Consider the following 12,242-nt stretch of genomic DNA (forward strand, 5'->3'; position numbering starts at 1 on the left):
TTAATTTCTGCTTATCTGGAAATGTCCTAATTTTACCATCATATTTGAGGGACAGTTTTGCTGGATACATAATTCTTGGTTGGAAATTTTTCTCTTTCACTGTTTTATATGTATCATCCCATTGTCTTCTTTCTGCATGGTTTCTGTCGAGAAATCTGAGCTTAGTCTTATTGGCTGCCCTTTGTAGGTAACTTTTTGTTTTTCCTGTGGTGCTCTCATGATTCTTTGTCTTTGGTTTTGGTGAGTTTGATGATGATATGTCTGGGTGATTTTCTTTTGGGGGTCTATCCTGTTTGGGGTTCATTGGACTTCCTGAATGGATATATTCTCATCTTTCATCATACCAGGAAAATTCTCTTCCAACAAATCTTGGACAATTTTCTCTGTGGTTTTATTTGTCTCTTCCTGTTCTGGAATTCTGATTACACGTAGGTTATTCCTTTTGATGGTATCCCACATGAATATTAGACTTTCTTCATTTTGTTTTGATCTTTTTTCTGATTGATCCCTTTCCAAAGAAATATAGAGGTATTTGTTTTCAGTCTCACTAATTCTGTCTTCCATTGATTCAATTCTGTTCCTTTGCCCGTTCCGTGTCTTATCTATTTCTGATAATTTAGTATTAATCTTCTGGATTTCTGTGTGTAGATTTAGAATCATTTCTGACTTTTCATTTATTATGTCATTTTGTTCTTGTATTGTCTTTCGAAATTATTGTAGGGTTTTCTCTGTGTTTTCCTTGATCTGTCTCTCAATTCGTTGAAGACACCTAAATATAATTCTTTTGAATTCCTTATCAGGGAGTTCCAGTGCTGCTGCTTCTTCAGGGATGTGTTTTGGGTCTGTATCCTGGTCCCTTGTTTCTCCTGATTATCTTGCTTCTTTGTGTGGACTGTGATGCTCTGTTGTCTCCAAGGCATTGTGAGGTTTTGTGTTTATGTTTAATTGGTGATTGTATGTTGGAGTGACTTGCCCACGATTTTTGTTTTCTTTCTGTGTTATCTGCACAAGCAGGGTACTTTGCTCCTGTGTTTGCTAGTTGACAGCACTTAGACACTCACCACCTGTTTCCTTTCCTGTTGTCAGCCTTTCATATGAGAATCCCTGACGACGTTGGCAAACAGAGCCTATTTATTCTTAGGTCCCTGGAATCCGAATGAGAAGGCTATCACTTTAAAATCCAAAATGGTTCCCACTTATAAAAATTCAAAATGGCTGCTCCCTTGGCCACTTTAAATATCCAAAATGGCCACCACTTGTACATTCAAAATGGCTGTGCCCTCAGTCACTTTAAATATCCAAAATGGCTGCCACATGTAAACCATGAAAATGACTGCGCCCTTCGGACAGTGGAAAGTCAACAGCTCAGGTTGTCTCCCTCCTTGCTATTTCCCTTCCTAATCAAAGGCCACCAGCTCAGTTGTCCCTGCAGCCCTTGGTGACCAGGGCTGATCTTTAGGTCAATTCTCAGGTCCCAGCACCACTTAGAAATTTTCAGGCTGTTGATCCTATCAGAGTAGCTGACAGTCCACAGTTCCAACTGTCTCTGTACTCACTATTTTTGTTCAGGTTTTCCACTAGTTGGTGCCTAATCCAATTCTATATAGTTCCTTTCAAAACTCAGGGCTCCAGGGTTATCTTCTGTACCTCTGTCAATTGTTTTTTCTTTTCTTTGTTGAAGAGAGTCTGTATTACTTGTCTGCATATTCCTCCATCATACTGGAAGTCCTCCCCTTAACATAAAATTTTTATAGTAATTATTTAATGATAAGGTTCTCCTCAATGGAAAAACATGTGCATGACTTTATTTTTTGGGTTTTCTTAGTGCCACACCAAAAATTGTTTCTATAGCAAAAAGTATTGAAGTTGAAAATAAAAGCAGTCTGTCTCCTGTGTCACTAAACAACCTGGAACCCATCACTAATATACAGATCTGGTTAGCCAATGGGAAGAGGATTGTCCAGAAATTTAACACTTCTCATAGGTGAGTCTTCCATTTCAATATTTATCTGAATTTTTTTCTAAGTTTAAATTTCATTTCTTCTTTCTTAGTTCAGTCAACAGTTATTTTTAAGAACTAACCAAGGAACCAGATTTGCTAGTCTGAAAAAGCCTGGTGAGACCCCTGAGACTATGGCCTCTACTGACCCTTCAGGTCTGGACTGATCTCACTCCTGTGGCTTCCAGCCAAACAGTAGACAGGCATAGGGGGTGAACATTTGCATCAGGTAGATATGCTCCAGGAACAATCAGTCAATCACAGGAGAACGAGGGCTGTGTTTGCACAGAGTGGGAGTGCTGAATGCTTAGGAGGAAAGGGCATAGGCAAGAGGTAGATAGGGGGAGGAAGCGGGAAGAGAGCTGTTACATTGTGGGGAATTAGTCAACCTCATGAAACAAAGTGTGTGGGAACAGCTGTATGGAAAATGAATTTGCTCTGTAAACTTTCACCCAAATCACAATTAAAAAAAAAAGAGAGAACTAACAAAGGATTTTAATAAACAGTTCTCTTAAACATAATATATGAAGACAATGGAAATTCCTAGACAATAGTGAAATATTTCAGTGTGTTTTATGGATGATCATTTTATTGATCAGTTAGTTTTTCTGTTTTAATTTGATATGTAATTTTTAAATAGTAATTTTTGTTATTTTTCAAACCATACTTCAGCATTTTTTGTTAATTGTAGAAAAAGAATGAAAATGCAGAAAAGTATTAAAAGAAACGGGTCAATTCAAATTCCAGCACTATAGATTATCACTGTAATCTGTCAGTTTGATGATTATTTTAAGTTTTGAAATAATCACAAATTTATAGAAAAGGTTCAAGAATGATTTATGGAACTTTTTTTCTAAACCGTTTGAGAGTAAGTTCCCAACTTGGTGGCCCAGTGGTTAAAGCACTGGGCTGCAAACCTAAAGCGTGGTGTTTTGAACTCAGCATCTGCTCCGTGAACGGAGAATGTGGCAGTCTGCTTCTGTAAAGATTTACAGCCGTGGAAACCTATGGAGCAGCTCTACTTTGCCCTATAGGGTCTCTATGAGATGGAATTAACTCAGTAGTGGTAGATTGGGTTTTTGATTTGGTTTCCCAACCTGCTGACCCATCACACCCAAATATTTTAGTGTGTATTTCCTACAACAATGACATTCTTATACCTAACCACAATACGACCATCTAAATCAGAAAATTAATGCACTTATACCAATATTCAGATCATATTCAAGGTTTGCCATTACTATAAAGGATATTATCCTTTATAGTAAACAGCCAATTCAGAATCACACATTGCATTTAGTTGTCATCTGTTTGAACTAGTTCCTCAGTTGCTCCTTGTCTTAACCAATTGCCAGTGCTTTAGTATCTCTGTTTTCATGATTGTATTGGTGCAAAAGTGAGAAACAAACCAAACTCACTTCCGTTGAGTAAATCCAACTCATGTGATCCCATGTGTTACAGAGTGAAACTCCTTTATAGGGTTTTCTTGGCTATGATCTTTACAGAAGCAGTTTGCAAAGAATGTGGAGCCACTGAGAAAGTTGACATTGCCAACCTTTAGATTAGATGCCAATCGCAAACTGCTTGTGCCACCCACTGCAAAAGTGAGCAGGGTACAATTAATAATACCTTCCAATTATCGAATAACATCTCTGTGCCATGCAGTATAGTAAGATTTTTTAATATATATTACTACATTTAACCTTTACTAATCAGTTGCCTTTTTTAAATTGACATTTGATTGATAACTATTCTTCTTGTTATATGGTATATACTTTTTTGACACTACACTTGTCTGATTTTGTTTCTGCTGTTTCTACTTTCAACTCGTAGACCTTTATTCTTTTTCTTTTTTTAAGCATATCTCATAACCCTTTTTTCTAATTCCCCATTTCTTTCAGTAGTATGATCATTTTAACCAGGCTAGAAGTGTAAGAAGTTATCTTTCACTTTTTTCTTTTCTGACATCTTATCTTACCTGTTCCAACAAGTCTTAGGGATTATAATAAGTTGAAAATAAATTTACAGAGACCATTTTGGCAGTTTGTAACAAAAGCCTCTAAATTTTACATATTTCTAAAATAGCGATTATGTTTCCAGGTTTTATTACAGATTTGCACAATCATTTAGTTATGAATATGTTCATCACCGTATTGTTTATAATGGCAGAAAATTGGAAATAGTATAGGTGCCCTACAGCAAGGGACTGAATGGATAAATTATGGTATTTTTAAAATTTTTTGTGAAGCCATTAAAATTACATTGTACAACATTTAATGAAATAGAAAATGCTCTGACTATTTAGTGTAAAAAAAAATGAGCCTGTCATACGGTAAAATTAGATTTTTAATGAAATAAACATGTATGTTTGAATAATTCTATTCATAGGTGAAGAAAATTTATGGATGAGATGAACAGTGGTTTACTCTGGATGATAAACTTTGTATTTTCTACACTGAGCATGTATTTCTTATATAATAGGCTAAAAAATAATTTATGGATTATTTGATCTTTTGATGTGGCTTCACTACCTAATATGAGCTGTGGAACACATGGTGAATGCTTATTGAATTAATCTAAATTCTGTAATTTTTTTGTGGCACAGGGTTTGTCCTTCCTATTTATTCCCCTTTTTACCACTTTAGTCCTAGTCCTGTATCACTTCCATCCTAGATTATAGTAATCACTTATCTGTCACACCTATCTCTTAAGGAAGATTGGGCAGTCTACTTCTGTAGTGATACTGCCTTGGAAACCCCAGGAGGGGTTGCTGTGAGTCGGAACTGACTCAACGGCAGTGAGTTTGGTTTTGATTTGGTCATACCTATCACCAATACCGCCCCCCGATACATTTAGTAGACCATCTCCAAACTCATTCCAAGCACAAATTGCATCAGTCACATTTATTTAATGCAGCTAAGCATCTTTGGTTGTAGGTGCAAAAACTCACCCAAACTAACCTAAGCATGGAATAGGCCTTTCCAGGGACTGGGATAGGAACTAGACCATTTAGGAACTAAGGAAGGCACTGTGTCTATCTCTGATTAGAACCACAGGATTTCAGTAGCAGGAACTCAGACCTTGTTGCTTAAGCCCCCAGCAGAGACTGACCAGAGTTGTTATGTCCAAATCTAGGTTTCTAGGAGAGAGAGCTATATCTTTACATATAGCTATGAACATTTATATCAGGTAGATACACTCTAGGAGCAATCAATCATGGGAGAACAGAAGGGCTATGTTTGCATAGGGAGATAGCTGGGGGTGAAGAAGGGGATAAGTGCATGGGAGGGAAGGGCATAGGCAACAGGTAGCTCCAGGGAGGAAGTGGGAAGAGAGCTGTTACATTGTGGGGAATTGCAGTCAGCCTCATGAAACAAAATGTGTGTGAACAGCTGTAGGACAAATGAATTTGTTCTGTAAACTTTTACCCAGATCACAATTTAAAAAAAAAAAAGAACTAACAGAAGATTTTAATAAATAGTTTCTTAAACGTAATATATGAAGACAATGGAAATTCTTAGACAATAGTAAAATATTTCAGTGTGTTTTATGATCATTTTACTAATCAGTTTTTCTTTTTTAATTTGATATGTAATTTTTAAATAGTAATTTTTATTATTTTTAAATCATACTTTAGTATTTTTTGGCTCAACTTGGGTTAAGTTCTCATGACTTGTGTAGTAAACTTTGTGAAGTAGAAGTGTGCTGCTCACTGGCGTAGCATATTAGATGTGCAGAGAATGAGGCATGAAAGAGTCAGGAATATTTGAATAATGTATTTATCTTTAAAACTTTAGTCACTGCAAAATGCTCTGGCTAACTTGTAAAGAAACCTGTAATAATGGTCTTATTCAATTTGTAAATGTACAGTCTTCCCCTTCCTCCCAGCATTTGCTTTATACTTTGCTAAGCTTATTGCTTCCCTATCTCCATATGCATAGTTTGTCCATTCCTCATCATTCCTTGTCCCTAATAGTTTCATTTTTCTAGCCTTTCCAAATCTTATCTGTCTTTTAAGACCATACTCAAGTCCATCGACCTCTTATCAGCCTTTCTCCAGTTCCTTTAACCTTTATTGTTTTCTGGCTTTATTTATATGAATTATAGTAGTTGTCCAATTTAGTTGTCCAATTTTTAATACTCAAATAAATACACGGAACCATGACCTAGACTTTTTGGTAAGCTTCACAGATTTAATAGAATTTAAAATTCACATAGTGAATTGATTGAATGGGAAAATTCTGTGTCTTACTAATAATATGCCACATTTCTTTATTTCTGAGTGACACATATTTTCACATCTCTGAAATGGGGATGTGTCCTCTACTCCATAGGCCATGTGGCATTCATGGCAAAATTGTCTTTGTCATAGTACCTGCCTTAAAACTTGCATAACTGTTGTCAGCTGTGTGAAAGAACAGCCCAGAGATAGTAGTGGAGCACAGAAGAAGTTCTCTGCCACTGACACAAACACAGCTGATGAAACAGAAATGGGTCTTATGTGGCAAACTATGCATACTGATGACTGAATCAAAAGTGATTCAGAAGACTGGAGTATGAATGATATTAAGAAAGTTTTAGGAATACATTAACCATCTTGTTCTACTTATCTTTTTCATTGTATGAAAGCATGTGAGTCATATGATAAATATTTTGACCTAAGTTAAGTGAAAGTGTTGTTTCAGTGAACATAAAATTAAAAAGTAAATGTTAAGAAAATAATTGGCCATCGTTTGATTGAAATTTGTTTTCAGTGATACATAAAGGAAATGATGGGTTTTAAATTAATGGCATCTTAGTTTTGATGAACTGGAAGCACATGCCTCTCTCTGTAACTCTGTGTTCATTTATACTAATGAAATATTCCGCCTGCACTGAGATTAAGGATAAAGAAATAACATCAGAAATTACTATATTAAAATATTTTCCTAATTGGATTCAAAGCAATGACCTGGCATTTAAGAGATGTAACCTGTTTTTGTACAGGCTCATTAGTTAGACTATTTCTAATTAGCTAGATATGTAGATGTATAAACCTTCTATTTTAGAAAATTCCAGACATACACAAAAGCAAAGAGAAGCATATAATGAACTTCCATTATTTTTAAGCAAATCCCAGACTTCCTATACCTGTATTTCTAAATATTTCTGTATGTATCTCTAAGAATAAGGATTAAAAAAAAAAAAAAAAATGTAGCCATAAAAAAGGTAACCATATAATACCCTTATTACACCTATAAACCTCTTAACAGTAGTATCCTTACTATCATCAGGTATCTAAGGATCATCCTTGTAAAGTCATCCAATTGATCAGTTTTATCATATTTTGATGTGAATATATTATGTATTAACATAGCCAGATACCTGCACAATTTAAGTTGTAATTACCTTAAATTAGTTCATTCACATTTTCATAAAATTGTGTTAATAGTTTGTGCTGTTTTACAGGGTAAGCCACATCAAAGACTTCATCGAAAAATACCAAGGATCTCAAAGAAGTCCTCCATTTTCTCTGGCAACAGCTCTTCCTTTCCTCAGATTGCTAGATGAGACACTCACTGTGGAAGAAGCGCATTTACAGAATGCTGTAATCATTCAGAGGCTCCAAAAAACAGCTGAACCTTTTAGAGGACTTTCATAGCATTGGTTTTTGATAGACGAGGTGGAAAATTTGCAGAGAAATGATGGTTGTAAGTGGACATGCAAACCAGAATGGGGGAAAGGAATAGTCATATTCACTGGACTTTTGGTTGAAGTACTATTTAACTCTGGGAAGATTTCTTAATAAGTACAAGTTAATTAAGTAAAATATGACTGGAAACTGCATTCAGTGTTTTTTCTCCAGAAGGCTGCTAAGAGAGAATATACTTGTTTTCAAATATCAGTTAATCAATATAAAGAATATGATAATAGCTATATCATTTAGAATCTTAATTTGGTGTAAATTAGCAAATATGTTCACAGTACCATTCATTCAGAGCAGTGTTCATTATCTTCCCAAATGGCAGTGATAGCTGTCTCAGATTAAAACGATGAATTAAAAAAAATCATACATTGCAGACTAATTATTTTATAATAGATAGTTAAAAGGCTGAAGGTTCTGCTTTCAAAACAGCTATGCCTTAAATGCAAAGTGTTCTCAAGTTTCATTCTCTGGTGGCAAGAGAGACTCAAATACTAATTTGGCAATAGTACCTATGATGTATTTTCATTTAATAATGACATTTTGTAGTGTAACATCACTATTAATCTGCCTACTCATATTTCTGTATTTTCAGAAAAATATAATTTTTTTTTCTCTCCAGGAACACCAGCCCATTCTTTCTACTTTATTTTCTTTTGAAAATTAGAGCTTTGTTTTTAGCTGACATTTGAGGTTAGTTATTCATTCACCAACATTCACTTAGGATGCATGGGCAATAAAGATTCTCCACTGAAATAGGATTTCTAGCCCTCTAAGTTTTGATTCTCATCTCCCACTGTCTGCTCTTAGAGAAGTTCTTCCCCTTTAATCTGGAACGAATCATGACATGACCCTGTTTTATTTCCTATAACTGGAGCAAAGCTGGAATGTTTAAACAAAGTTTTTATTATTAAAGGCTCAGATATAGCAGAGGGTAAATATAAACACTAGGAGATGGCCTGGCTTGTAGAGGTAACACCTTCTGTTTGCCGTCCATTTTAAGAATGCTTCTCTTCCCCGCTCTCAGCCTTCCGTGTGGCAGGTCCATCATTTTATTGGAAAGGGAGGGAGGACAAAGGGGAGCCTTTCCTTTCATCCTTTTCCCTGAGAAATGAACAGATACATAATAGAAAATAAATATTTATTGTCAGCAGTGTTTACAGCAATGATATAGCCCTATCTACAGTGAAACAAAAATTACTGTACTGTTTTCAAAAGGTAAAATCAATGAACTTTCTAATATGGGAAATAACCTGGTGGTTAATATATGCACCAGAATATGTAAAGGGTTTCATAGCAGTTTGTATTAGTAGAAAGCGTTTTATAATTTTCATTTGCATTATTATATTCAAATATTCCCATATATTTCTATATAGGGACCTCTCGTTGGGAGTATCCCATTTGTGCATATAGAAAAGCATCCTTTGTGGATTTTCCTATTGTAATTATTTAACCAGAAGATAGAGTGGATATTTTCATGTGTGTAAATGTAGAATACACCCCAGTGAGAGGTCTCAATAAAGAGCTGTCATCAGCACTAATCATCATTTTTTGAGCTGAAAATTTTTATTACTGCAAATAATATTCTTAAGGGTTTTCGAAAATGAGACACATAATAAGTCTTTTTGCCCAGTAGTTAAAAAGTTTAAACTTAGGTGGGGAAATACATATATATATAAATTAAATATGTGTTATACTCAAATAGGCTAACATCTGAAAACGTCCTTCTAAAGGAAGGAAAATTTTAAAATAAGCAAGCATTTTAGGTGTGGATTTCAGTTTGACCTAAGCAACTGTTCCAAAACTGTCATCAGATTCCTGAAATCACTGCCAGGCTAATATATAGAAATGCAAATTCCAGTTTACTGATTAAATTACTATGCATTACGTGGATTATAAAAGTAATCTTATTTATGTTACACATTTCTCTCAGTGTGCTTTTCATTATGTTTCAGTGTGCAGAAGATAAAAGTATGAATCTATTTCAGTGCCTTAAAGTCTTTGAAAGCAATCTTTTGCTAATGGTTAAAGAACTGTTTTCTTAAGGATGTAATACTATTCATTAAAAGGATCTGTGAAATGATTTACCTGTGTTTGTTATAAGATAGTTATGTAAGGTTGCATTTGTCATTTTTATTTGCAAAGTCATTCAGTTTGAGAATCAACAGACATTTATTGGTGCCTTTTGTGTGTCAGGTACTTTAGCTGATACTGCTTTCATTTAATACTCAGAAATGTAGAAATTTTATATTTTTTAATACTATCTTAATGGTTCTATTTATGTTTTAAACCATTCTTGGTGTCCTGAGTTGAACCCAACATGAAGACTCCTTAGTAGGGTTTTTACTTCTTTGTTCTTCCCTTAAGTACAAACGATTTAATTTAAAAATTGCTCATTACACTAAATCCTTAAATAGAAGGGGTTCATTTAGTAGTGACTAATATTTGGATCTTTGTCATTTGTTTTTAATGTATTTTTTCACAAGTAATTCATATCCATCTCAGAAATAATATAGATATGCTAAAACAGTTTTTAAATTACCTGTTATTACATCATCAAAGATAGCCACGATTAACATTTTGGTGTGCATCCTTTCAGAATCTTTCAGTGTATCACTCTTTAGTTTTGTTTTAATCAAAAGACAGGCTTCTTGATTATTGTCATTCTGGTGTTTATCTAATGAAATTTAACTTACTGTCTTTGTGATTAGAAATTACATTAGGAATGTAGCATTACTATACTAAAATAATAGCTGTTAGGAACAAATGTCTTCTTATTTTTTTTATCTGCTTCTTTTCAAAATTAAAGTTTTAATTAATTTTTTGTGTATATTCTGTGGTAGTATACACAACAAAGTGCAAGGACTGGGAACGAACCATTTACAAGCCTGCTAAAAGTATGTATAAATGACATATGTAAAAATAGATTGTCCAAAGAAACTTTAACGAGTTTATATTTAGTTTCCAAGGAATTACGTATTTAGCACATGCATAATCTATCCTCCCACTATTAATAGGGTTGCAATAAAGGAAAGATCTTGTAGATTAAGGAATTGAAGCATAGAAAGTGGAATTATGTATCCATTAGGAGAGGATCGACTGTGACAATATCTAAAACAATAGTGGCTTACAAAGTAAAATTTATTTCCCAGGCAAAAATCAAAAGTCTAGGGAAGTGGTTCAAGACTGGTAGTTCAGTTTCATGAGATCATCAAACAAACCCCTGTATTGCTGATATGCCTTTCTCAGACAAGTTAACTCATGGACCAAAATAGCTGCACTGGCTCCAGCCATCACATTTGGAATGATGACTTAACTTTCAGTACTTTAGTAGTACACTTCTTCCCACCCCCCACAACAGCTTTCTTGAAATGTAATTCACATACATGAGTCACTGAAGTGTACAATCCAGTGGTTTTTATTATACTCACAGGGCTGTGCAACCTGTCACAATCTAATTTATGAATCTTTTCTTTCTAAAAGAAATATACCCATTAACAGTCATTCCCCACTGTTGTTCTTAGTTGCTTGGAATTGATTCCAACTGTTGGACCCCGTGTGTGCATAGTAGAACCACTCCAAAGGATTTTCAGGGCTATTATGTTTTGGAGGCAGAGTGCCAGACTTGTCTTCCAAGGTGCCTCTGGGTGGGTTTGAACTGGCCAATCTTTTGGCACGTAACTGTTCGTACATCCAGGAACCCCTCTCTTAGTCCTGAGTAACCGCAAATCTACAAATCCTCCAAGTTCATCCACATTATGAAGTGTTTCGTGGATTCTTCATTATCTTTACTGTGGCACAGTATTCTATTGTATGTACGTACCACAGTTTGGTAGTGATATTACTGGATCAAATGGTATTTCTATTTCCAACTTTTTAAGGAAGCACCATACCATTTTCCACAGTGTTTGTAACATTTTCCAGTCCCACCAGCAGTATATGAGAGTTTCAGTCTCCCCACACCCTTGCCAGCATTTATTTTCTGTCTTCTTGGACTTTGCTATTAGTGCTGGGGCAAGATGATATCTCATTGTTTTCATTTGCATCTTTCTAATGGCTAATGATCATGAACATTTCTTCATGTGTTTGTTGGCTGCCTCAGTATCATCCTTGGTGAAGGGTCTGCTCATGTCTTCTGCACATTTTTAAATTGGAATTTCGTCTTTTTTATATTGAGGTGTTGAAATTGCCTATAAATTTTAGGGATAAGTCCCTCGTCAGATATGTCATTGCTGAATATTTTTTCCCAATCTGTAGGTGCTCTTTTTACTCTTTTGGAGAAGTCTTTTGATGGTACAAGAATTTAATTTTTAGAAGGTCTTAGTGATCTAGTTTATCTTCTGCTGTTGTTTGGGCATTTTTAATTATGTTTGATAGTCTGTTTATGCCATATATTAGGGATGCTAGGTTTGCCCCTATTTTTCCTTTGAAGACCAAGGTTTTAAATCTTTATGGAAGCAGACTGCCTCGGTGGGTTCGAACCGCCAATGTTTTGGTTAGCAGCTGAATGCATAACTACTGTGCCACAGGAAAAACCCATTGTGGTAGAGTCAGTTCCTG

General features: G+C 35.0%; 1 protein-coding gene across 1 annotated transcript in view; it reads left to right on the top strand.

Moving 5' to 3' along the window:
- The window catches only part of UBXN2A (UBX domain protein 2A), a 100,029-nt gene extending 92,389 nt beyond the window's left edge, over positions 1-7,640 (top strand). Inside the window, exons 5-6 of the mRNA XM_007939291.1 lie at positions 1,826-1,984; positions 7,448-7,640. Coding sequence (XP_007937482.1) covers positions 1,826-1,984; positions 7,448-7,640 — 352 coding nt within the window. The remainder of the gene's footprint in view (positions 1-1,825; positions 1,985-7,447) is intronic.
- The last annotated feature ends 4,602 nt before the right edge of the window (positions 7,641-12,242 follow it).

This window comes from Orycteropus afer, unplaced genomic scaffold (genome assembly GCF_000298275.1).
Source record: "Orycteropus afer afer isolate SDZICR_OR568_19922 unplaced genomic scaffold, OryAfe1.0 scaffold00058, whole genome shotgun sequence".
NCBI classification, from domain to species: Eukaryota; Metazoa; Chordata; class Mammalia; order Tubulidentata; family Orycteropodidae; genus Orycteropus; species Orycteropus afer.